General features: G+C 51.5%; 1 protein-coding gene across 3 annotated transcripts in view; it reads right to left on the reverse strand.

Annotated features, from left to right (window-relative positions):
• The window catches only part of LOC132207624 (utrophin-like), a 51914-nt gene that overhangs the window by 11814 nt on the left and 12564 nt on the right, over positions 1 to 27536 (reverse strand). For 2 of the 3 annotated variants that reach the window (XM_059643566.1, XM_059643565.1), the window contains exon 3: positions 1420 to 1556. In XM_059643566.1, coding sequence (XP_059499549.1) covers positions 1420 to 1556 — 137 coding nt within the window. Of the gene's footprint in view, positions 1 to 1419; positions 1557 to 20129; positions 20398 to 27536 lie in introns of those variants that run through there. The other variant, XM_059643567.1, reaches the window with a different exon arrangement.

Below are 27536 nucleotides of genomic sequence, written 5' to 3' on the forward strand. Positions count from 1 at the left end.
TCTATTGTTTGTCATCAAGGATATGGTTGAGTGATCATATTCAGACTGAAGAGACCAACAATGTGAGGCTGGAGAACGGGTGCAGAACCATGCCTCTCGGAATTCCTGTGCGTGTCTATGCTTGGCTTGGGCTACTACGGTTACCTTGTCGCAGTGTCCTCTGAGAGGCGTGATTCTCCACCCATAATGCAACCAACAAACAGATACAATTGGATCCCCACACACAAACCCATACACATCAAAACCGGAAATGACAGTACTCATGGGAACAGACCGGACAGTGTCAATTCCAGACAGAGTAGAATAACATCGTTTCATTGGAGGCTGTACTGATGATGTCACCGATCATGGTGACGAAACGTCTGAATGAGAAGAAGCCAGCAAGTTCACAACCTCAATCAGAGAACTGGCTGTTTTGAACTACCTTGTTCAAGAGTTTCAGTTTTGATTTTGAATGTTAAATCTCGCTCCCACATAGGGATGGAGGATTATTGTTGACAGCTGCATTCTAACTAATTCATATCGAATCATTATTGTTTTGACCAGTCTTCGGGTCAGGCTCCCTCGGTGACTGAGTCTCCCAAATTGTTAAGTTCCCTCGTGAAAGACTCCCCTTCTTTACACACCCAACTAGATCCACCTCAGTTGGTACGAATTAAGCTGATTAAAAAGGATCTTTGTCTTGTGGATACCTTCCTATGTTTCAGAAGGAGTCAAGATAGCTCAGGGTGACACGGTGACTCAGTAGTTAGTAATGCTACCTCACAGCACCAGGGACCCGAGTTCCATTCCAGCCTCGGATGACTGTCTGTGTGGAGTTTGCACATTCTCCCCTTGTCTGTGTGGGTTTCTGCTGGGTGCTCTGGTTTCCTCCCACAGTCGAGAGATGTGCAGGTTAGGTGGATTGGCAATGCTGAATTACCCACAGTGCCCACGGATGTGTAGGTTAGGTACATTAGCCATGGGAAATGCAGGCTGACAGGGATAGAGTAGGGGAATGGGGATGGGTCTAGGTGGGATGCTCTTTGGAGGGTTGCTGTGGGCTTGTTGAACTGAGTGGCCTGTTTCCACACTGGGGATTCTGTAAAACGAGCTTCTCCTGAACTCGTGAGAGAGTGAGTTTATCAATTGCTAAATGCAAGAAGTCATAAGGCACCACAAATATGCACAAGTTAGAAACAAGAAATTAGCTCAAAAACCATAAAAGTTAAGAGGGATACAGATACTTCAGCCTTTGGATTGTTTGTGAAGACTTGAAAGTGGGATGTTGTGGCCCTTAAGTTGGGCGATCCCCGTAATGTTGATATGAATTCAGCAGTTAATTTTGAGATTCTTGTTGAAATTCTTTTGACCTTGTTTCCCTTTTGACATTGCCCAGGTTTGCAGAGCTCAGAGCAAGAGATTTTCTTTTCTTCTTACCTGCAGCATAGGGCGATGAAACGGCTGTCCCAGAGCCGTGACCTCCGCAACTCCTGAGACCACACGAGCACATTCGCCCAGGAATACACACGGACTGAGACGAAAGAACTATCGGGATAACAATACTCAGCGTGGTACTGGAAAAGACAGCATGTACAAACAGAAAACAGCTGTAAATAGTGTCAAGAGGTGAAATCAAGTGATAAAGCTAAATTCATGGCTCTTTGCTTGCGTGCTCATTGTATTCAGAACAAAATCAACAAATTAATAGCACATTTCTAGGTTGACGGGCATGATTTTATAGCTATTACAAAGACATGGTTACAAGGAGATCAACACTGGAGCTAAGTGCGCAGGGCTATACGACATTCCAAAAAGACAGGCAGGAGGGAAAGTGACTGTAAGCAAAGAAATTAGTATGAGAGCAAGAAACGATCTTGGATCGGAAGATGTAGAATCCAATTTTATTTATTTGTTAATGGGAGGAGGACATCCCTAGCTACGCAGTGTTTAGTGTCCATCCCTAATTGCCCAGGGGACAGTTCAAAGTCAATCATATTGCTGTGGGTCTGCAGTCACATGTGGGCCAGATCATGTAAGGGTGGCAGTTTCCTTCCCTCAAGCACATCAGTGAACCAGGTGAGTTTTTCTGACATTTGGCAATGAATTCATGGTCATCATTATATTCTTAATTCATGATTTTCTTGTATATTGAATTCAAATTCCACCATCTGCTGTGCTGGGATTTGAACACAGGTCCCCAGAATGTTATCTCAGTCTCTGAATTAACAGTCCAGCAATAATACCACTCGGCCATTTCCTCCCCCATCGTGGAACAAGAAAGCCTGTAGCTGATTCCCACTTGGGAAAAACAGTGAACCAGGAGCTTCTTAAATGGGCGATCGCATCTCCTTACATTTTAAGACAGCCATGGATAATCAGGACCTTGTGGGAAGGGACGAAATTGGGGGAGGGAAAATTACATCAGTGTTAGGTAGGAGCTGAGCAGTATTAATTGGGAGGAGCTTTTATTGAACAAGCCAACATTTGATACGTGGGAGTTAGTGAAAGACCTACTCTTCAGTTCAGAACTGGCCTATTCCAGGGAAGGAGGAATGACAAGGATGGCAATCTAAGGACGTACGGACATAAGAAATAAAACAGGAGTAGGCCATCTGTCTCTTCCAGCTCGTTCCGCTGATCTTTTTTGCGGACTCAGCTCCACTTACCCTCCCATTCACCATAACCCTCAATTCCTTTCCTGTTCAAAGATCTCTCTGTTTTGGCTTTCAAAACATTCAACAAGGGAACCTCAACTGTTTCAGTGGGCAGAGAATTCCACAGATTCACAACCCTTTGGATGAAGAAGCTCATCCTCAACTCAGTTTTAAATCTGTTCACACTTATTTTGAGGCTGTGCCCCCGAGTTGGAATTTCGCCCATCAGTGGAAACAATTTCCGATCCATTTGTTTCATAATTTTAAAAGTTTCTATTAGATCACCCCTCATTCTTCTAAATTCCAGTGACTGCAATCCTAGTCTACCCCATCTCTCCCCATACAGCAACATTTTTAATTCTGGAATCAACCTCGTGAACCTCCTTTGCACCCCCTCCAGTGCCAGTACATCCTTTCTCAAGTGAGGAGACTAAAACTGTACAAACTACTCCACACCAAGCCTCACCAGCACCCAAAACAACTGTAGCATACCCTCCCGATTTTTAAACTGCATCACTCTCGCAATGAAGGACACTATTCCATTTGCTGTCTCAATTACCAGCCGCATCTGCAAACTACCTGATTCAGACACAAGGCTGCCCAGCTCCCTCTAGGAGCAGCATGCTACAATTTTTCACCATTTTAGCAAGACTCCATTTTTCCATAATTGCTACCAAAATGGATACCCTCACATCTACCATCATTGGACTCCATCTGTTAGACCCTTGTCCATTCACTTAAACTTTCTGCATCCTTCCGCAGATTTTCATCGTCCTCTTCAGACTTTACTCTCTCACTCATTTTAGTGTCTTCTGCGAACAGAGAAAAATACAGTGCAGAACAGGTCCTTCGGCCCTCGATGTTGCGCCAACCTGTGAACTAATCTAAGCCCATTCCCTCACACTATCCCATCATCATCTATATGCTTATCCAAGGACTGTTCAAATGCCCTGAATGTGGCTGAGTTAACTGCATTGGCAGGCAGGGCATTCCACGCCGTTACCACTCTCTGGGTAAAGAGCCTGCCTCTGACATCTGTCTTCAATCCATCACCCCTCAATTTGTAGCTGAGCCCCCTCGTACAAGCCAACATCATCATCCTTGGAAAAAGACTCTCACCGTCCACCCTGACTCATCTTTCTCTGATCGTCTTGTATGTTTCTATTAAAGGCCCTCTTAGCCTTCTTCTCCCCAATGAGGACAGACTCGAGTCGCTCAGCCTTCTCTCATAAGACCTTCACTCCAGACCAGGCAACATCCTGGTAAATCTCCTCTGCTCCTTTTCCAATGCTTCCGAATTCGTCCCGCAATGGAGCGACCAGAACAGGTCGCACGAGCGTTTTCTGCAGTTGCAGCATGACATCACGGCTCTGGAACTCTACCAATAAAGTCTAACACACCCTTTGCCTTCTTCACAGCACTATCAACATGGGTGGCAACTTTCAGATATCTGTGTACATGGACGCCAAGGTCCCTCTGCACATCCGCACTACCAAGAATCTTTCCATTGGCCCAGTATTGTACCTTCCTATTATTCCTCCCAAAGCGAATCACCTCACATTGAACTCCATTTGCCACCTTTCCGCCCAATTTTGCACTTTATCCAAGTCTCCCTGCAACATGCGACATTCTTCCACATTGTCCACCACTCCACCGACTTTAGTGTCATTTGCAAACTTACTAACCCATCCACCTATGCCTGCATCCAAGTCATTTATAAAAATGACAAACAGCAGTGGGCCAAAAACAGATCCTTGAGGCACACCACTAGTAACCGGACTCCAGGCTGAATATTTTCCATCAAACACCACTGGTTGCCTTTTTACCGAAAGCCAGTTTCTAATCCAAACTGCGAAATCTCCCTCAATCACATGGCTCCGTATTTTCTCCAATAGCCTACCGTGTGGAACCTTATCAAAGGCTTTACTGAAGTCCATGTGCACTACGTCAACTGGCCTTCTCTCATCCACATGCTTGGTCACCTCCTCAAAATCTCCATGAGGTTTGTGAGACACGACTTGCCCTTGACAAATCCATGTTGACTATCTCCAATCAAATTGTTGCTTCCGAGATGATTAAAAACCCGATCTCTTATAACCCTTTCCAAAACTTTTCCTGCAACAGACGTAAGGCTCACTGGCTGTAATTGCGTGGCTCATCTCTACTGCCCTTCTTGAACAAGGGCACAACATTTGCAATCCTCCAGTCCTCTGGTGTTAAACCTGCAGACAATGAGGACTCAAAGATCAAAGCCAAGGGCTCCGCCACCTCCTCCCGAGCTTTCCAGAGAATTCTCGGAAAAATCCTCTCAGGCCCAGGGGATTTATCGAGCTTCACACCTTCTAGAATTGATAACATCTCCTCCTTACTAACCTGAATCCTTTCAAGTCTAATAGCACGTATCTCAGTCGTCTCGACGATATTCTCCTCTTCCTCAGTGAAAACAGATGAGAAATATTCATTTAGCACCTCTCCGATCTCTACCCGGTCCACACACAACTTCCCACTTCTGTCTTTGATTGGCCCTATTCCTACCCCAGTCATCCTTATATTCCTCACATACCTTGAGAAAACTTTACGGATCTCCTTTATTCTACCTGCGAATGACTGCTCAGGACCCCTCCTTGCTCTTCTTAACTCTCTCTTTAAATCCTTCCTGGCTCATCTGTAACTCTCCATCGCATCAACTGATCCATCTCATCTCAACATCACAGAAGCCTCGCTCTTCTGCTTAACGCGAGATACAATTTCTTTAGTAAACCACGGTTTCCCTACCTTATCACTGACCCCTGCCTGACAGGGACGTACCTATCAAGGACACGCAATATCTGTTACTTAAACCAGCTCCCCATTTCGATTGTCCCCATCCCCTGCATTTTGCTACCCCATTCTTTGCCTCCTAAGTCTTGCCCAATTATAATTGCCTTCCCCCATCTGTAAGTCTTGCCCTGTGGCATGTTCCTCTCCCACTCCATCGCTAAACTAAACTTAACCGAATTATGGTCACTCTCTCCAAAGTGCTCATCGACCACTAAATCAAACACCTGGCCTGGTTCACTGTCAAGTACCAGATCCAGCGTGGCCTCTCCTCGTCGGCCCTTCGACGTACCGTGTCGGGAAACGCTCCTGCGTGCATTGGACGAAAACTCATCCAGCCGACGTACGAGACTTACAGCATTTCCAGTCAATGCTTAGGAAGTTAAAGTCTCCCATAATGACCACCCTGTTCCTTTCACTCCTGCCCAGAATCGTTTTGCCAATCCTCTCCTTCAGATCCCTGGAACTTTGCAGAGGCCTATTAAAAAACTCCCAACAGTGTGGCCTCTCCTCTCCTGTTTCTGACATCAGCCCATCCCACCTCAGTAGACCAGTCCTCCTCAAAAGTTTTTTCAGCCTCCGTTATACTGTCCTCGACAAACAAAGCCACACCTCCCCCTCTTTTCCCACCTTACATGATCTTACTCAAAGATCTGAACCCTGGAACCTGCAACATCCATTCCTGACCCTGCTCTATCCATGTCTCCGTAATGGCCACAACATCGAAGCCCCAGGTACCTATCCATGCTGCAAGCTCCCCTCGCTTATTCCGGATACTCCTGGCAGTGAAGTCGGCACACTTCAATTCAGCTTGCTGTTTGCCAGCACACTCCTGTGACACTGAGATCCTGTCCATGTCCTCTCTATTCTCTTTCTCCTGTGTACTGAAACTACACCACAGTTTCCCATCCCCTTGCTAAGCTAGTTTAAACCCACCCGAACAGCACTAGCAAATTTCCCGCCCAGGATATTAGTGCCCCTCTGGTTCAAGTGGAGACCGTCCTGTTTGTACAGGTCCCACCTTCCCCAGAATGAGCCCCAATTGTCCATGTACCTGAAGCCCTCCCACCTGCAGCATCCCTGCAGCCACGTGTTCAGCTGAAATCTCTCCCTGTTCTTTGCCTCGCTATCACTTGGCACGGGTAACAAACCAGAGATAACCACTCTGTTTGTTTGAGCTCTCAGCTTCCAGCGGAGCTCCCTGAAATCCTGCCTGACGTCCCTATCCCTCTTTCTACCTATGTCGTTGGTACCTATGTGGACCATGGCTTGGGGCTGGTCACCCTCTCCCTTCAGGACCCCAAAGACACTATCCGAGACAACACGGACCCTAGCACCTGGAGGCAACGCACCAATCGTGAGTCTCTTCGGTTCCAAACAAGCCTTCTATCTGTCCCTCTAACTATTCAGTCCCCAATGACTAACACTCTCCTCCTATACCCCCTTCCCTTCGTTGCAAGAGCGACAGACTCTGTGCCAGAGACCTGCACCCCAATCAGTATTGAGGTAATGCCTCATCATAAGGAGGTCAGAATTGACGGAGTGGCAGATATTTAGAGGGTCAGTACTGAGGCAGTGCACAACCGTCAGAGGGTCAGTGCTGAAGGAGAACCCCATTATCAGAAGGTCAACACGAATGGAGAGTCACATCGTCAATGGTTCAGTCCTGAAGAACACTTCATTATCATAGGGTCAGTCCTGAGGCAGTGCTTCATTGTCAGAGGGTCAGTATTAAGGTTTAGAATTGAGGGAGTGCTATCTGATTATGTCACTCTGACAATGAGGCACTGCCTCAGGAATGAGCCTCTGACAATGAGGCACTTTCTCAGTTCTGAATCTCTGACAAGGAAGCATTCCCTCAGTGCAAACCCTCTGGATGGACCCCATGTCAATGAGGCACTCGCTGAGTACTGACCCTCTGACAAAGTTCCAAGAGCTTACTACTGACCTTCTAATCATGTGCCCCCTACCCCATTTCTAAATCTGTTACATTGAGGGCACTGCCTCAGAACTGACACGCTGGCTATAAGGCAGTCCGTAAAGACTGACCCGCTGATCATGAGGCTGTCCCTCAGTTAATGACCCTCTAAATATGAGGCACTCCCGTAATTCTGACCGTCAGGAGCTACCTCAATGTTGACTCACTGATATAGAGGCACTGCCTCAGAATTGACATGCTGACGATGGGGCACTTGCTCAGGACAGACCCTCTGATAGAGCTGCAGGTTTGATATTAGAGCAGTGATGCACCGCGAGCAGGTCAGTATTAAGGGAGTGCCACACTGTCAGAGGATCACTCTGAATGGAGTGCTGCACTTGTGGTGAGTGAGTACTGAGGCAGTGCGGCACTGCAAAGGGTCAGTAATGAGAGGAAGCTCCATTTTCAGAGGGTTAGCACAGAGGAAGTGCTTAATCAGAGAGTTATTTCAGAGAGAGTGCTGTATTGTCAGAGTTTCGCACTGAGGGAGTATCACACAATCAGAGGTCCAATATTAAGGAAACACTGCACTGTTGGAGGGTTGATATAAAGGGAGGGCTGCACTGTCAGAGGGTTAATGATGTGGGAGTGCTGAAATATCACAGAATCAGTCCTGAGAAGTGCTGCACATTCAGAGAGTTAGTGCTGAGGGAATGGTCTAATGTGAAAAGATTGATATCAAGGGGCACTGCCGAAGGATCAGTAGTGCAATACTGTCAGAAAAACAATATTGAGGGAGTTCTGCTGTGTCAGTGGGTCAATATTACAGGATTGCTACACGATCCACGTATCAATGTCAGACAGTCAGTCCTGAGGGAGTGCTGCACTGTTGGAGGGCCAATATTGAGTGTGTGCGACACTCAAGAGGATCATTTTGTTGGACTTGTGCACTGTCAGAAGTTCAATTGTAAGCAAGTGCCACGGGTTAATATTATGGGAGTGCTGCACTATCAGACGGTTAAAGATGAGGGAAAAGCTCATCATCTGACAGGGCATCACTCCCTTCAGACGAACCCTCAGGCGGTGCAGCACTCCAACAAGTTAGTTTCAGAGGCATGTTGTCCCATCAAATTGACCCTCTCAGACAGGAGCATGCACTAAATATCGACCCTCTCACAATGCTGCACTGCCTTAATATAGGCCCTCTGGCAGGGCGGCTCCCTTTCAGGACACACCTTCCAACACCACAGCACTCTCCCATCATTGACCCTCTGACAGTGCAGTCCTCTCTTAATATTGAATGTGTCACACTGCACAACTCCATTAAAATTGACCCAAGCAATCCATGAATATTTGCCCACTGACAGTGCAGCTCTTCCTCAGTTCTGACTCTCTGACAGTGCAGCACTCCCCGAAATACTGTCAGAGGGTCAATACTGAGAGAATGCTGCACTGTCAGAGTCAGCTCCCTGCAGTCCTATCAGATGTTCAGTATTAAAGGTATGCCGCATTGGGAGTGTGTGAGCGTCAGCGAATTCTGCACTGCAAGAGGGTCAACAATGAGGAAGAACTGCAATGTCAATGTAACAGGGTCAGAACCGAGTGCCTCACACTCAGAGGGTCAGGATTGAGGTCAGAATTGAGACAGTTATGCAGGACTAGAGTGTCAGTGCTGTGGTCGAGTAGCACTCAGAGGGTCAGTACCGAGGGAAAGCTTCATTGTCAATGGATCACTTCTGAGGCTGTGCTACTTCGTCAGAGGGCCATACGAATGCGGTGCCTCATTGTAATGGGATAAGAATTGAGGGAATCGCACAATCGGAGGATCAGTACTGAGGTCCTGCAGCACTATCAGCAGAGGGTCACTACTGATGGAGTGCCTTATTGTTAGAGGGTCAGTGCTGAGGGAGTGCATCGTTGTCAAAGGATCAAATTGAGATGATGCCTCATTTTAATATGGTCAGTTTGAGGTAGTGCAACACTGTCAGGGGGCCAGGAGTACTGAGGAAGTGCTGAAAATCCCCATGATTAAGGGAAGACCCTCATGTTTTAAATGTCAAAACAGAGAGAGGGCAGAATGGCCAGAGGGTCAGTTCTGAGTTTGTACCTTGTTGCCAGGTGGCTAGTTATGAGGGAGTACCGAATCTCTGGGAGTGACTAATCTGTCAGAGAGTCAGGACTGAGGGGCTACTGACCGTCTCTCAGTGCTGTAATTCCCCAGCACTGACCCGCTGGCACACTCTTACTGTTGACCCTCTGAGAGGGCAGTTTCCCTTTGTACTGACTCCCCTCAGTGTAGCACTCCCTCATTGTTAGCCCAACTCTGTGTCGCAGACCATTAATATTGACCCTCTGACAGTGCAGTGCTCTGTGATGACTCACTGTTCTGACAGTGCAGTTCTCCCTCAGTAGTGACACTCTGACAGTGCAGCACTTGCTAAAAATTGGCCTTCCGACAGTGTGGAGCTCACTCATTGATGACACTGACAATGCAGCACTCCCTCAGTACTTACTCTGCAACACTTCAGCACGTGCTCATCATTGACCCTCTGACAGTATTGCAGTCACTTAATATTGAGCCTCAGTCCTGGAGCACTGTCTGAAGATTGACCTCCTGACAGTGAAGCTCTCCCTTAATATTGACCCTCTGAGAGGGTGACTTTCTCTCAGTGCTGACCCTTCAGTGGTGTCGCATGACTTACCACTTTCCCATCACCACCTTATGCTACCGTGCCCCCCCCCACCACCGCATCAACATCATCTTTCTGAAATTGTTGCGTTCCCTGAATTTTAACACTCTGATAATGCAGAATTCCTTCATTATTGACCCAATGAGAACATAGCAGACCCTTCTTATTGACGCTCTGACAGTGCAGTGCTCCCTGAAAACTGGCCCTCCCTCAGTGCAGCACTCCCGTAGTAAAGAGCTCCCCCCCGGCCTGACCCCTATTCAGTGCTGAGCTGCACTCAGTGCTGAACCCCCCGACCCCGAGTGCTGACCTCCCGTAAGCTGAACCACTACAGTGCTGCACTCCCTCATTGTTGACCGGCCACTGAGTGCACATCCCCGCTTAGTGCAGCTCTCCCACTGTGCTGACTCCCCCTCAGTGCTAACAACCCACAGTGCAGTACCCCCTCAGTGCTGACCACTTTCAATTCTGACACCGCACTCCTTGTCAAGGAGACAGAGTCAAGGCAGTGCGACAGGATTAGAGTGTCAGTGCTGTGGTACAGTAGTACTCTGAGGGTCAGTACACAGGGAAAGATTCATTGTCAATGGGTCAGTTCTGAGGCTGTGCTACTTTGTCAGAGGGCCATACTAATGCGGTGCATCATTGTGGGGTTGACACTGAGGGCGGTGTGGGTGAAAAGAATGAGAGAGTGTTGCACTGAGCAGGGACAGCATCATAAGAGTGCTGCACTGAGCAGGGTCAACACTGAGGGAGTGCTGCACTGAGGTCGGGTTAGCATGGAGAGGTGGTCAGCACTGAGGGAGTGATGGGGTGTTAGCACTGAGGGAGTGCTCCACGAAGGGGGTTTCACCCATGAGGGGCGAGTTTGCACCGAGGGGGATCCAATATGAAGGAAGTACCGCACTATCTGACGATCAATAATAAGGGTGTGCGCCACTCTCGGAGGGTCATTCTTGAGGAAGCACCGCGTTGTTGGAGAGTCAGTACTGAGGGAGTGTTGCATGGTCAGTGTCATCACTGCGGGAGCTCTACACTGTTGGAAGGTCAATACTAAGAGTGTGCTGCACTGTGAGACAGTCAATGATGAGCTAGTGATGCATGTGCGACATTCCCTCAATTCTTATCCCATTACAATGAGGCACTGCCTTAGTATGGCCCTCTGACAAAGCAGCACAGCTTTAGAACTGACCCATTGATCATGAAGCTTTCCCTCAGTACTGGACCTCAGAGTGCTCCTCAGCCACAACACTGACTCTCTAATCCTGCAGTACTGTCTCAATTCTGACCTCAGTCCTGACCCTGTTACATTGACATTGCAGTTCTTCCTTACCATGGACACTCTGGCCATGGGACACCACTGTTGGCCCTGTTGCAGTGCAGAATTCACTGACACTCACCCTCTCCCATACCTTCAATACTGAATGTCTGATAGGACTGCGGGCAGCTGACTCTGACAGTGCAGCATTCTCTCAGTATCGACCCTGACAGTAATTAGGGGACTGCTGCATTGTCAGAGAGTCAGGACTGAGGAAGAGCTGCACTATCAGAGGGCAAATATTAACGGAGTTGTGCACTGTCACAAATTCAATATTAACAGAGGGCTGCACTGTCAGAGAATCAATGATGACGGGGCAGTGCGTTGTGAAAAGACCTGCAATAAAAGGCATGCGGCCTGTCAGAGGGACCAAACGGAGAGCTTCACTGTGAGAGGGCCAACATTAGTAAATGCTCCAGTCTCAGAGGGTCAATGTGATGGGAGAACATCTCTCGGACATTATCTTGTTGGCGGGTCAGCGCTGACGTAGTGCTGCACCGTCCGAGGGGTCGGAGAAAGGGACTGATGCACGACCAGGTGATCAGGGAGTGCTGAAGTGAGGGGGTCGTCAGCGATAAGTGGGTGAGCTCTGAGGGAGTGCAGCACAGTGTGGGGTCAGCACTGCGGGAGTGCTGTTCTGAGGGGGATCAGGACTGAAGGCGGTCAGCACTGAAGCAGGTCAGCGTTGAGGGAGTGCTGCACTGAGGGGTTCAGAATAAAGGGTATGCTACACTGAATGGGTCAGAAATGAGAGGGGGGTCAGCACTGAGGGAGAGCGGCATTTGAAGATGTTCAATATTACTGTGTCCTGCACTGTGAAAGGGTATGAAGGCAGCACCGCAATATCAGAGAGGCAATGATGAGTGTGTGCTGCACTGCTGAAGGGTTAAATTTGAAGTGGTGTCCCACGGCCAGAGTGTCAATGGTAAGGGAGCATGGCATTCTCAGAGTGTTATTGCTGAGAGAACACCAGTATGACGGAGGGTTAATACTGTGGCAGAGATGCACCGTCAGAGAATCAGTCATCAGAGAGTACGCAGTGTTGGAGGGTCAGTACTGAGGGAGTGTTTCACAATCAGAGCGTCAGTTGTCTGGCAGTGCTGGAAAAGCTCAGCAGGTCTGGCAGCATCTGTGGAGGCAGAAACAGAGCTAACATTTCGGGTCCAGTGACCCTTCCTCAGAACTGTTCTGAGGAAGATCCCCACTTCTGAGGAAGGGTCAATGGACTCGAAACGTTGAATCTGTTTTCTCCTGCACAGATGCTGCCAGGCCTGCTGAGATTTTCCGGCAACTTTCTTTTTGTTCCCGACTTACAGCATCCGCAGTTCTTTTGTTTTTAATGTCTGGCAGTGCTTGTTTGCTTGTGACCTTCTGAAAGCACAGCACACCCATAATCTTGGCCCTGTGACAGTCCAGCACTCCCTCAGTCCTGATCCTCCAACAATGGAGCATTCCTTCAATACTGACCACCAGCGCAGCACTTTATTTCTGAGAGTAGTCTGAAAGAAACTACCTTTGCTTACCCAGAGACACAGGGAGAGCAAGTGCATATTCTGTAGGTGACTCAGGATGTATTGTAACCTTAACAAGTCAAACAGTGTTTCAGATTAGTTTATAATTAAAGATTATTCTAACTGTCTTCCTGGAAAAGTACAGGCCCTACAACATGGGGCTGATACTAATACACTCACTCAGAAGTGACCCTCCAGCAAAGCAGCCCTGCCTCAGAACTGACCCTGTGACAATGAGCTCCTCCATCAGCAGTGAATCTGTAATCACGTGGCACTCCCTCAATTCTGAAAACATTACACTGAGGCACTCCTACAAAGGCCTCTGCGTTTTAGGGATTATTTACAGTGATCCCTGTGTTTTACAGGTTATTGAAAGGGGTCACTGTTTTCAGGTTTATTTTCACCCTCCCATCTTGCAGCACTCCCTCAATTCAGGCGTGTAGCAGTAATGTCTCCAGACTGAATCTCGAAAAGTGTTGCAAACCCTCAATTCTGATCTGCTCAAAATGAGCCACTGACTGAGTATTGGCCTTCTGACAAAAAGTCACTTATTCAGAACTGGCCTTCTGACAATGTGACACTCGTCCACATCTGACCCTCCAGCAATGAGGTACTGCCGCAGAACTGATCCGCTGACAGTAAAGCACTGCCCCCTCAGTTCTGACCCTCTGACAGAGCTGCAATACTTCAGGACTGAACTTCTAATCATCTTGTACTCCATCAACTCTGAATCCAATGCACTGAGGTACTGACTCAGTATTTACAGTCTGCTCCTAATACACCCTCAGAATTGACCCTAAGGCAATGTGACCCTGCCTCAGAACTAACTCTGTGACAATGAGGCACTTACTCAGCGCTGAATCTCTAATTGTGCAGCACTCCCTCAGTTTTTAGGCACTCCTTCCAGACTGGCACACTCTCAAGGCTGATCCTGCAGCAATGAGGAATTGCCTTACAACACAGCCACGAACAACAAGGCCCTCTTTAGGACAGTGTCTGATAACGAGGCACTCACTTGGTTCTGAGCCTCTGACAATGAAGCACTTGCTCAAGTCTGACCACATTCAAATGAGGCACCCTCAAACTGATCTGAAACACCTCAGTTTCGACCTTCTGATGGCTCTGAAATGCCTCAGTTTATATCCTCTGACCGGTCTTTTAATTCTGACACAATTACAGTGAAAGTCAGCCTCCGTGCTGACACTCCCTCTGACAGTGTTGCACACCCTGAGCATCACTGACAGTTTCAGCGTTCCCTTCATATGGACCAACTCACAATGCAGCACTCCCCTGACAAGATGTCAGAGGTAGTTTCTTTACTCAGAGAGTAGTAAGGGAATGGAACGCTTTGCCTGCAACAGTCGTAGATTCGCCAACTTTGGGTACATTTAAGGTGTCATTGGATAAGCATATGGACGTACATGGAATAGTGTAGGTTAGATGGGCTTGAGATCGGTATGACAGGTCGGCACAACATTGAGGGCCGAAGGGCCTGTACTGTGCTGTAATGTTCTATGTTCGATTATTATTTATATTGACGATCTGACAGTACAGCCCACCTCAGTGCTGACCCTCCGACAGCGCAGCATTCCCTCATTACTCACCCTTTGATACTGTAGCCCACCTTTGGTAATGACACTCTGACAGTGTCACACTCCCTTACTATCGGCCCTTCAGCAGTGCAGCACTCCCTCAATGCTGACACCGTAACGATGCAGGATTCCCTCAGTCCTGGCTCTGCAACAGTCAAGCATTCAATCAACACTGACCCTCTGTTAGTGCAGCACACCCCTAATATTGATCCTGTGACAGTGCAGCACTCCCTTAATATTGGCCTTCCGACAGAGTGGCACTTTCTTGACGAAGACACTCTGACAATACAGTTTTCCCTCATTGCTGATCCGCTGGCAGTGCAGCATTCTGTCAACATTGGCACCTTGCCAGTGGAGCTACATGCTGCAGCACTGCCTCTCTACTGACTCTACAACATTAATATTGATCCCCGAACGGGAGCTTCTCTTTCATACCCACCCCCACAAAGAGAAGCCCTCCCTCATCTTTAACCCTCTGACAGTGCAGCACTCCCTTAATATTAACCCGCTGCCAGTGTGGCACTCCGTTACAGTGCAGAACTCCAACAAAGTGATCATCTGAGTGTCGCGCACACACTCAATATTGACCCTCCAACAGCGTAGCCCTCCCTCAGAACTGACCATCTGACATCGATACACTGATAGTGTCGCAATTCTGTAATATCGACCCCCACCGACGCAGCAGAACTCTCTCAATATTGGCCTTCGGACAGTACTGCGCTACTGATCCTTCGGCGGTGCCTCTTGACATCAATCCTCTGACATTATAGCACTCCCTCAGTACTAACTCGCTGAACGTGCAGCACTCTCTCAGGTCTGATTCTGCATTATTTCAGCACTCCCACGTCATTAACCCTCTGACAGTGCAGCACTCCCATTATATTATATTATATTTATCAACCCTCCAACAGTGCACTATTTCCTTCATATTGGACCTCTGATTGGACAAGCTGACAGCATCTCATCTTCTTTGTCGACAGAGAGTCAGTTCTGTGGTAGTACCTCATTGTAATGGGTCAGAGTGGGTCTAATCAGTCCAACCCCAAACCTAACCGCGGCTTCAGGCCTAAGCCTAGCCTCAGGCCTAACACTCACCCTCAACCTAAGCAGAAGCCTCAGCCCCAAACCTAAATGTGGTCTGAGCTCTAACCCTAACCATAGACTCAGCCTTAACCCAAAACCTCTCCCAAGCCCTACCCCGAACTCCAAACTTAACCTCATTAGTAACCCTAACACAAGTCTCATCCCTCACCCTAACTCTACCCTCATCCAAAACCTCGTCCAATCCTCACACCTAACCCCTAGCCTTGGTCCTAACCCAAACCCTAACCCTCGCCATCCTCTCACGCTAACCCTCATTGTTAATTAGTGAGTACTGAGGTATAGCAGCACTGTCAGAGCATCAGAATAGTGGGAGTGAACTGTTGTCAGACTGTCGATACTGAGGCAGTGTCTCATTATAGAAGGGTCAGAATTGAAGCAGTGCCACACTAACAGAGACTCAGTACTGAGGTACTGCAACAGGGTCATAGAATCTGAACTGTGGGTGTGCATTATTGTCAGAGGGTCATGATCTGAGGCAGTGTCTCCTTGTGAGAGGGTCAGTACTGACAGAGAGCCTTCCTTGCCTGACGGTCAGTACTGAGGCACTGCTTCTTTGTCAGGGGGTCTGGAGGGATAGTGTCTCATTGTTGGTCAGTCCAGTGTGAGGCAGTAGCTCATTGGTAGAGGGTCAGTCCTCAGGGTGGGCGGATGATGTGGAGGTGCTAGTGTTGGACTTGGGCGGACAAGGCTGAGTATTGACACTCTGCTACAAATGCACTCTCTAGTTCTGACCCTCTGATAAAGGCAAACTCCCTAATTGCTGACACTCTGCCAAGTAGGCACTGGCTCAAACAGACCATCTGACAAGAGGCCACTGACCCTCTGATAGAGCTGCAGTACCTCCGTGAGGCAGTGGCACTCTTTGAATTCTGATCCCATTACAATCAGGCACTGCGTCAGTACTGACGCTCTGCCAAAGAGGTACTGCCTGAAAACTGATCCAATGACAATGAGGCACTCCATCAGGACTTACCTCTGACAGTGTTAGATTACCTCTGCACTGACCTTCTAAAACGGGTGGCACTCCTTCAATTCTGACCCCCTTACAACATAGCCCTGCTGCAGTGCCGACCCTCTGACAACAAGGCATTCTCTGAAGCCTGATCCCCTCAAGATGAGGTCATACTTCAGTCTTAACACTGACAAAGAGTCACTTCCTCTATATTGACCCTCTCATCGTGCGGCACACCCTCAGTTCTGATCTTACGACAATGGGGCACTTTTGACCAGCTGACAATGGTGCTCTCCCTCAGTTCTGACACCTCCACAGTTCTGCACTACCTCTGTACTGACTCTCAGTACTGACCCTATTCTGATCCATTACAATGAGGCGCTGCCTCACTTGTGGCTGGATAACAATGATGCACTCCATCGATTCTGCGCCGCACACAGTGCTGTAATACTTCCGTCCTGCCCTGTAATTGTGTGGCACTCCCTTAATTTTGACCCCCTTACACTGAGGCTGTGCCTCAGTATTCACCTCTGAAAATAATGCACTCCGACAGATCTGGCCCTCTGATGCTACTGCAATAACTTAGTTTTTATCGGCTCGTCACGTGGTTAGCTTCAATGCTGATGCCATTACACGCAGGCAGTTTCTCAGAACTGACCATCTAACAATGGCACTCCCTTTGGACTGTCAGATACAGCCACAATACCTCCGTTTTGACCCTCTCATCACGTGGCAGTCCCTCAATTCTGAACTCCTCACAATGAGTCGCTAACTCAGTATTCACCCTCTGACAAAGAGGCACTCCCTTAGGGCTGACCTTGCACCAATCAGATACTGCCTCACACCAAACTCTCTCGAATAATGAGGCACTGCTTCAGTACAGACCCTCTGACAAAGACGCACTGCCTCAGAACTGACTCTCCAGCTATGGCGACCGGCCACAAAACGGACCTGCTGACAATGAGGCACTTCCTACCATCTCGAATCATGTGGCATATCTCTAATCCTGTGGCCCTCTCTCAGTTCTGTCGCCATTGCATTGAGGCATTCCCTCTTCGTTGATCCTCTGAACTCCCTCAAGACTGACCATCCACCGTTGATGCACTACCTCAGATCTGACCCACCGACAGTCCTACAATCTGTCACCATTCCATGTAGCATTCCAGCAATTCTGACCCCATTTCAATGAGGCGCTGTTTCAGATGGTCACTCTGAAAACGAAGCGCATTCTCAGGACTAAATCTCTGAAACTAAAGCACTTCCTCAGTACTAACTCTCTGGCAGGCAAGTATTGGGGGTTAGGTTAGGGCTGAGGTTAGACTTGGAGCTTAGGCGAGGGTTGGGGTTGAGGCTAAGCGTTAATTGGGGCTGTGTGTTACGGTTCATTTTAGGGCTGAGGCCATAGCTAGTGGTAGAGCTGAGGCTCACTTTAGGGCTGAGACTAGATGTTCGGTCTGAGGATCAGCATTAGGGCTGAGGGTAGGGAGGGTTTACGCTGAGGATAGGGTTAGGGTTAGGGTTAATGCTGAGCTGAGGGTTAGCCTGAGGCGAGCGTTTGTATGGGTTTAGGGCTGAGGCTGGGTTTAGAGTCAGGGTTCGGGCAAAGAGACGCTGCCTCAGAACTGACCTGCTGACAATTAGCCAGTACCTTAGGTACTGATGAGTTAATAAAAAGGCCCGCTCTCAGCACTGACACTGCAGCAATGAAGTCTTGCCTCACAACTAACTCAGAAAGGGCTCATAATTGAGGAAGTGCCGAATGATGAAAGGGTGCGGTCTGAGGTGTTGCACAACTGTCAGAGGGTCAGAACTGAGGTATTGCGTCATTATCAGATGGTCAAAACTGCAGCAGTGGCCCACTGTAATAGGGTCAGAAAGGTCATACTGAGGTCTTGCAAGATAGGGTCAGAACTGTTGGAGTGATTCATTATCAGAGGGTAGGCACTGAGGCATTGAAGCATTGACAGAGGGTCAACACACTGTCTGTATTGAACATGTGGCAATAATGTTCTGACTCCATAACATCAAGGCACTGCCTCAAAACTGACCCTTAATCCTGACCCTCGCACAGTGCTGCATTGCCTCAGTCGTGATGCTGCATTCGTGTGGTACTAGCAGTTCCAACCCCATGAATAGCATGGGCTCAAGGGTAACATTTCTTGATATTTGAGAAATGGTTGACTTTGAATGAGTCCTGTCAGCATTCCTGTCTTACAGTTAATTTTATTTCTGTAACTGGTTTTTTTCTTTGCCAAGTTGTTTGTTACACCGGAGCAGAGGGAGCATTTTGTTCCTCGGCACTGGACGTCATCTCGGAACGAGACCGCGAACGGTGCCAGGAACAACCTCAGCCTCCAGGCCAGCCATTGATCGAGGGGTCCCTCACGGCCACAAGAACATGAGGCTTATTCTTTTTTACTCTCTACTTGCTATTCTTTTTAATTACTCTTTCTCCATCTTTTATTTCCTCAATAAATGTTCATCTTTCAGAAAATTGGCAAGCATTCCTTTAACTGCACTTGATAGAATCACAAAAGAACCACTTCGATGCACGCTGTTATCAAAAACACACCATTATTATGAGGCACTGCCTCAGCATTGATCCTCTGACAATATCGCACTCCCACAGATTTGACCCTTTGACAACGAAGCAAGGCCTTGGTATTGAAGCTCTGACAATGCTTCAATCCCTCAGTTCTGACCATCTGACAAGGAGGCACCTTTATTTCTGACCCTCTCACAGTCGCAATATCTCAGGACTGACCTTCTATTTGTATGGCATTGCCTCACCTTAGAATGAGGTGCTGCCTCAGTCTTGACCTTCTGACAATAAAGCACTCCCACAGTTCGGACCCTCTCATATTGCTGCATTTCCTCAATACTGACACTAAAAATGTGTGGCAGATCTTTAGTGCTGATCCTTTTACAAGGAAGCATTGTCTCAGTATTGACCATCTGACAATGATGAACTCTCACAGGGGTCAGGACTGAACCCCTGTCAATGAAGCACTTCTTCAGTGCCCGCACTCATTATTCGCCTTCTGACAAAGCTTCACTACCTCAGTACTGACCCTCTCACAGGGCCGATCTTCTGTCAAATCTAGAGAATTAATACAGAGGAGGTGTCTCTTATTAGACGGTCTGCCTGAACTCTTGGTTGAAGTGTTCAATAAATTGCTACAACCTGAAAGAAGTAATTCTTCCCTGAATTAATAGGCAACCAATTTGAAAATGTGGCCTCTGGTCGTAAAATCTTTCACAAATGGGAGTAATCTCCACGGATATACACTATCAAGCCTCTTAAGAATCTTAAATGTCGAAAAAATAAGTTTTTTTCAATCTTATAAACTCCAATGAATGTAGCCCAACTTTCCTGAGCATAGCAATCCCCTCCGCCATTTCCGAAATCAACCCAGTCAACATGAGGTGTTCGGCCTCCGCAGCACTCGCTCTGTGGCCGTACATGACTTGTAAGTTACCATCCTGCTGCTACGACTCTACTTCTATTTACGATGCAGTCCTCCGTCCATCCGAACATACTACCCTTGAACACACGGGCTCTTTTCTTTTGAGACACCTTATGAGCTGTACCTTATCAAATGCTTTGTTGAAATCTCAAAGTACGACATCAACTGGTGGTCCTTCATCAGTAATGTTTGTTTCCTTCTCAAAGCACTGTAGCAAGTTTGTCAAGTATTATTTCCCCTTTATGAAAGGATGTTAACTCTGTAGGATGTTATAGCACACTCATAACCCTGTTATTTCATCTTTCATTGCCGGCATGAACATCTACCCAGGTTGACCCAAATTGGCAATACTTGCTCACTATTTTGTCGAAGTATCTTTGTAATAATGGTGTTGTGTTCACAATCTTTCAATCCTCTGAGAATTTTCCACAATCTTAGGATTCTTGGAACATTATCATCAGTGCCTCCATTGTATCTGTAGCTGCGTTGTTCAACATGAGAGGATACAACTCATCATACCCCTTGGATATTTTCTGTACTGATTGGAGTCATGTTTGGAATTCTGTGCAGTGACATTCACTTTTAACAGTTTGCTAAATACTACCAGGAACAGAAATTGTGATCCAGCTGCAACTAAACGAAAGCTTTCAGCACAGAAGGAAGTGTTTCAATTCATTATGAACCTATTAACTCCTGAAAAGGGCAATACAATTTGCCTCAGTCCATACATGTTCTTTCTCCAACATCCTGAGATGCATTATCTGTATTTCTTCAAATTTACCACAGAATCTGTTTCACTCACCCTTTCAGCAATACACATGACAACGAATCGGCATTTTTAATCCCCCTGTAGCCTCCGTTGCACACGTGCATTGTTAGATTCATTATTTATTTGTGCGCCTGCTTTTTTGCTCGAATGGAGAAAGGTAAATTTCTGTTCTTTTGTCATCAGGACTATTGCCTCCTCACTCTCATCCTCCTTGTTTTATCCTGTGCTGGAATATTTAATTTCTTGACATATCTGAAACACGTTGTTGAATGGATCGGGTTTTGTAACATTGCATTCCCCATAGACCATCTACCGATGCTGTTGCTTGTTCTAACAGTTATCTCGCAGAGTGGAAAATGCAGTTTGAAAGCAATGGAACGTTATCGATGAAGAAGTTGATGCATAAATTGCTGCGATCTTCTAAACTACAAACTCACCTTCAATTCTTTCTCGGTCAGAGCATTATGCCGGCGCAAATGAATCGTGTTCTCAATGGGACTTCCAAAACCATGGAATTGAATTTGCATGTTGATATCTTCTTCCCTCTTCAGAAATGCAAAGTAGTATCGTGATGAAGCTTCCAAGGCGATCATTGTGGCCTTCAATGAACGGAAAAGTGACTTTTAGATTCATGGAAATATTTCACTACTTCTACAGACATGAAAGGCAAACATTCTCCCTGCATATGACCCAGTCTCATTTTATCGTATCTTTCTGATTTTACATGCCATGGGATAATCATTGCAGTGTAACAGAAATGTTGATCATGGAAATTTATCATTGTTTTCATAAATAATGGCAAATTTTCAACATCTTGCAATTGGATGAAGGCTCAGTCTCGTCACCCCTCGCCTGCTGCACAAAGGCATTCTTACACTGCTTTGAATGTTAGGGCTCAAACAAAACACAATCATGACACAAATGTATCAACACACCACTTTCAATAGGATCTGATATCCTTGCCAGGCACTGGAGGGGTTGTGGAGACTGGTGAGTGGATAAAGTTGTTCCTCTGTTCAAGCAGGAAAACAGGGACTTTCCAGGAAACTCCAGACTGGTGAGTGTCTCATGTCTCAAAAGTATGGGCTAATAAGGGACAGCCAGCATGGCATTATGCGGGGCAGGTTATGTCTTACCAAGTCAGTTGAAGTTTTCACGGAGGTGACAAGGGTGATCAATTGGGGTAGAACAGTTGATAAAATATACATGGATTTTACAAACGTTTTCAACAAGGTTCCTCATGGTATGCTCATCCAGAAGATTAGGATCCATGAGATCCATGGTGACTTGGCCTGCCCATATAAGGCAGACGGTCGCGGTGGAAGGCTAACAAGGATAACACAGTGCAGGGCTGGAGGAACACAGCAGGCCAGGCAGCATCAACAATGTCAGCTTTCCTGTTCCTCTGATGCTGCCTGACCTGCTGCGTTCCTCCAGCTCCACACTTGGTTAACTCTGATTCCAGCATCTACAGTTCTTGCCGTCTCAGTGGTGGAAAGCTGTTTTTCTGGCTGCAGCTCAGTGACGAGTTGTGTTCCGCATCGATGTGACTTCTGCTGTTTGTGATATATGTAAATGACTTGGTGGCAAATGTAAACGGGGGATTAGTAAGTTTGCAGATGATACAAGGACCAATGGACTTGTGGACAGCATGGAAGGCTGTCAAAGGACACAGCAAGATACAGACCAATTGCAAACTCGAGCGGAGAAATGGCCGATGGAATTTAATCTGGGCAGGCATGAGGTGTTGCATTTTCGGAGACCAAGTGTTAAGGAAAGGGATACGCAGTTAATGGCAGGACCCCAAACAGCAGTGAAGTCCAGAGGGATCTTGGGGTCCTAGACCATAACTCCCTGACAGTAGCCACACAAGTAGATAGGGTGGTCAAGAAGGCATATCGCATGCTTGCCTTTATGCTTAGGGAAACTCAGTGCAAGAGTCAGGATGTCACATTGCAGCTTTACAAGACTTTGTTGAGACCACACAGATTATTGCATTCAATTCTGGCCACCACATTACACTAAGGATGTGCAGGCTTTGGACAGGGTGCAGAAGAGATTTACCAGCATGCTGACTGGAATAGAGGGTATGAACGAGAAGGAGAGGCTGGAAAAACTCTTCGTTTTCTCTGGAGCAGTCGAAGCTGAGGGCAGGCTTGATAGAAGTGTATAAAATTAGGAGATAGATAAATACAGCTAACGGTCAGAAAATTTCTCCCCCGGAGTTCAAGTGTCCACTATTAGGGGGCATGCATTTAAGCTGAGGGGGGGGGGGGGGGAGAGTTCAAAAGAGATGTGAGGGGCAAATATTTCACACTGAGCATGTTAAAAGTGTGGAATACATTGCCCGGGGTGGTAGTGGATGCAGATACGATGAAAGCATTTAAAAGGGTCTTTTAGTTAAGTGCACGAATATGCAAGGAATGGAGGACTATGGATCAAGGACAGGCAGAAGGGATTTTTTCATTTGTTGTCATGTTTGGCCCAACATGGTGGGCCAAAGGACACATTCCTGTTGCTGTCGTGTTCCAAGTTTTATGCTCACTTGTATCATGATTACAAAAAGTAGGATTGGGAAGAATTTTTGAGAAGCGTTTGAGAACATTATTTCATGTAAGGACAAACGGGATAAGGATTAGGTGACACAGCACAAACAGATTTTGGAGCCCATGATGAATCATAGGGACCTCACAAGCACCAATGATCAGAGGGATCTCAGGATCTTGATGTGTATTCCTGTTGATCCCCCAATGTAATGGACGAGGTCGTTGAAGTGGTTTGGAAGGCACATTGGATACTTGTCTTTATTAGACTTAATATTAAGTGACAGAGTTTCAGAATAGGCAGGATATGTACAAAATGTTGGTTAGACCCAACAGTGAAGTCAACGATGAGAAAATACAGCAAGACTTGGACAACGATCAGGCTTGGCCTGATAAAGGATAAGTTACATTTGCACCATACAAGTGCAAAGCAGCAATCAGCTCCAACAAGAGAGAATATGACCATATCCAAAAAATTCCATGTCCTTACACTCACATCATCCTTACATTTATTTTTTTTTTAAATGTGCAAGTGCTATGGAAGCCATGCAAGGCTACGGGCCAGGTGTTGGAAATCAGGTTAGAACAATTCAGTGCTTGTCCTTGACTGTCACAGAATCCGTGAGCTTAAGAATGTATTTCTCCTGTATTGCAGACTACTGAGGTGCTTGGCTATCCACTAAACCAAGGTTAACACTGATCTAAAACTAAACTGGGTCAGTGAAATAACCAGCAGTAGCCAGGTCCATGGTACAAAGCACCCTGCTGGGGGACAGGGTCAGGCAAATCCAAGTGAGCGAGCGTGGTTGGAGACTCATTCATTGGGGGCATAGATTCTGTCGCCACATTTGAGACACCAGGGCTGTGTGTTGCTTCCCTGGTGCCAAGGTCAAGGACATCTCTGAGTGGTTGCAACAAATTCTTAAGGTGGAGGATGAGCAGCCAAAGGCCACCGTGCACGTTGGTACCAATGACATAGGCAGAAAGAGGGAAGACATCCTGCGGACTTTGGACAAGGAGTTAGCAAACAGGCTGAAAGGCAGGACCCAGAGGGTAATAACTTATGGGTTGCCACGAGTGTCACATGTTAGAGAGTTGTCACAGAAAGATAGGTGAGATGAATGCATGGTTAAGGAGCTGGCACACGGGGGCAGGGTTTCCGGCTCATGGATAATTGGGACCGTTTCTGAGCAAGGGGTGACCGACGCAAGAGGGATGGGAGGCAAGACGCTGCGAGCGGGACAGGACAGAGGGGACAACTTGTTGTAAGCGGGTTACGACGGAGGGGACAAATGCCTGTGTGCAGATCAGGAAGGAGGGGCAAGTCGCTGTCAGCAGGACTGGGCTGCGGGGGGCCAAGTCGCCGTGAGCGCGACAGGACTGCAGGGGGCAAATCGCCGTGAGCGGGACAGGGGTGCGGGGGCCAGTCCCCGTGAGCGGGACAGGGCTGCGGGGGGCAAATCGCCGTGAGCGGGACAGGGCTGCGAGGGCCGGTACCCGTGAGCCGGTCAGGACTGAGGGGGCACATGGCCGTCAGCGGGACCGGGCTGCTGGGGCAAGTCGCTGTCAGGGGGACCGGGCCGCGGGGGCAATTCGCTGTGAGCGGGCCGGGGCCGGGGGGGCCGGTCCCCAGTGGGCGGGACGGGGCCGGGGGGGCCGGTCCCCAGTGGGCGGGACGGGGCCGGTCCCCAGTGGGCGGGACGGGGCCGGTCCCCAGTGGGCGGGACGGGGGCCGGTCCCCAGTGGGCGGGACGGGGGCCGGTCCCCAGTGGGCGGGACGGGGGCCGGTCCGGTCCCCAGTGGGCGGGACGGGGCCGCGGGGGCCGGGCCGGGCCCCAGTGGGCGGGACGGGGCCGCGGGGGCCGGGCCGGGCCCCAGTGGGCGGGACGGGGCCGCGGGGGCCGGGCCGGGCCCCAGTGGGCGGGACGGGGCCGCGGGGGCCGGGCCGGGCCCCAGTGGGCGGGACGGGGCCGCGGGGGCCGGTCCGGGCCCCAGTGGGCGGGACGGGGCCGCGGGGGCCGGTCCGGTCCCCAGTGGGCGGGACGGGGCCGCGGGGGCCGGTCCGGTCCCCAGTGGGCGGGACGGGGCCGCGGGGGCCGGTCCGGTCCCCAGTGGGCGGGACGGGGCCGCGGGGGCCGGTCCGGTCCCCAGTGGGCGGGACGGGGCCGCGGGGGCCGGTCCGGTCCCCAGTGGGCGGGACGGGGCCGCGGGGGCCGGTCCGGGCCCCAGTGGGCGGGACGGGGCCGCGGGGGCCGGTCCGGGCCCCAGTGGGCGGGACGGGGCCGCGGGGGCCGGTCCGGGCCCCAGTGGGCGGGACGGGGCCGCGGGGGCCGGTCCGGGCCCCAGTGGGCGGGACGGGGCCGCGGGGGCCGGTCCGGGCCCCAGTGGGCGGGACGGGGCCGCGGGGGCCGGTCCGGGCCCCAGTGGGCGGGACGGGGCCGCGGGGGCCGGTCCGGGCCCCAGTGGGCGGGACGGGGCCGCGGGGGCCGGTCCGGGCCCCAGTGGGCGGGACGGGGCCGCGGGGGCCGGTCCGGGGCCGCGGGGGCCGGTCCGGGCCCCAGTGGGCGGGACGGGGCCGCGGGGGCCGGTCCGGGCCCCAGTGGGCGGGACGGGGCCGCGGGGGCCGGTCCGGGCCCCAGTGGGCGGGACGGGGCCGCGGGGGCCGGTCCGGGCCCCAGTGGGCGGGACGGGGCCGCGGGGGCCGGTCCGGGGCCGCGGGGGCCGGTCCGGGCCCCAGTGGGCGGGACAGGGCCGCGGGGGCCGGTCCGGGCCCCAGTGGGCGGGACGGGGCCGCGGGGGCCGGTCCGGGCCCCAGTGGGCGGGACGGGGCCGCGGGGGCCGGTCCGGGCCCCAGTGGGCGGGACGGGGCCGCGGGGGCCGGTCCGGGCCCCAGTGGGCGGGACGGGGCCGCGGGGGCCGGTCCGGGCCCCAGTGGGCGGGACGGGGCCGCGGGGGCCGGTCCGGGCCCCAGTGGGCGGGACGGGGCCGCGGGGGCCGGTCCGGGCCCCAGTGGGCGGGACGGGGCCGCGGGGGCCGGTCCGGGCCCCAGTGGGCGGGACGGGGCCGCGGGGGCCGGTCCGGGCCCCAGTGGGCGGGACGGGGCCGCGGGGGCCGGTCCGGGCCCCAGTGGGCGGGACGGGGCCGCGGGGGCCGGTCCGGGCCCCAGTGGGCGGGACGGGGCCGCGGGGGCCGGTCCGGGCCCCAGTGGGCGGGACGGGGCCGCGGGGGCCGGTCCGGGCCCCAGTGGGCGGGACGGGGCCGCGGGGGCCGGTCCGGGCCCCAGTGGGCGGGACGGGGCCGCGGGGGCCGGTCCGGGCCCCAGTGGGCGGGACGGGGGCCGCGGGGGCCGGTCCGGGCCCCAGTGGGCGGGACGGGGCCGCGGGGGCCGGTCCGGGCCCCAGTGGGCGGGACGGGGCCGCGGGGGCCGGTCCGGGCCCCAGTGGGCGGGACGGGGCCGCGGGGGCCGGTCCGGGCCCCAGTGGGCGGGACGGGGCCGCGGGGGCCGGTCCGGGCCCCAGTGGGCGGGACGGGGCCGCGGGGGCCGGTCCGGGCCCCAGTGGGCGGGACGGGGCCGCGGGGGCCGGTCCGGGCCCCAGTGGGCGGGACGGGGCCGCGGGGGCCGGTCCGGGCCCCAGTGGGCGGGACGGGGCCGCGGGGGCCGGTCCGGGCCCCAGTGGGCGGGACGGGGCCGCGGGGGCCGGTCCGGGCCCCAGTGGGCGGGACGGGGCCGCGGGGGCCGGTCCGGGCCCCAGTGGGCGGGACGGGGCCGCGGGGGCCGGGCCGGGCCCCAGTGGGCGGGACGGGGCCGCGGGGGCCGGGCCGGGCCCCAGTGGGCGGGACGGGGCCGCGGGGGCCGGGCCGGGCCCCAGTGGGCGGGACGGGGCCGCGGGGGCCGGGCCGGGCCCCAGTGGGCGGGACGGGGCCGCGGGGGCCGGGCCGGGCCCCAGTGGGCGGGACGGGGCCGCGGGGGCCGGGCCGGGCCCCAGTGGGCGGGACGGGGCCGCGGGGGCCGGGCCGGGCCCCAGTGGGCGGGACGGGGCCGCGGGGGCCGGGCCGGGCCCCAGTGGGCGGGACGGGGCCGCGGGGGCCGGGCCGGGCCCCAGTGGGCGGGACGGGGCCGCGGGGGCCGGGCCGGGCCCCAGTGGGCGGGACGCGGCCGCGGGGGCCGGGCCGGGCCCCAGTGGGCGGGACGGGGCCGCGGGGGCCGGGCCGGGCCCCA

This window comes from Stegostoma tigrinum, unplaced genomic scaffold, assembly GCF_030684315.1.
Source record: "Stegostoma tigrinum isolate sSteTig4 unplaced genomic scaffold, sSteTig4.hap1 scaffold_112, whole genome shotgun sequence".
Taxonomy (NCBI): domain Eukaryota; kingdom Metazoa; phylum Chordata; class Chondrichthyes; order Orectolobiformes; family Stegostomatidae; genus Stegostoma; species Stegostoma tigrinum.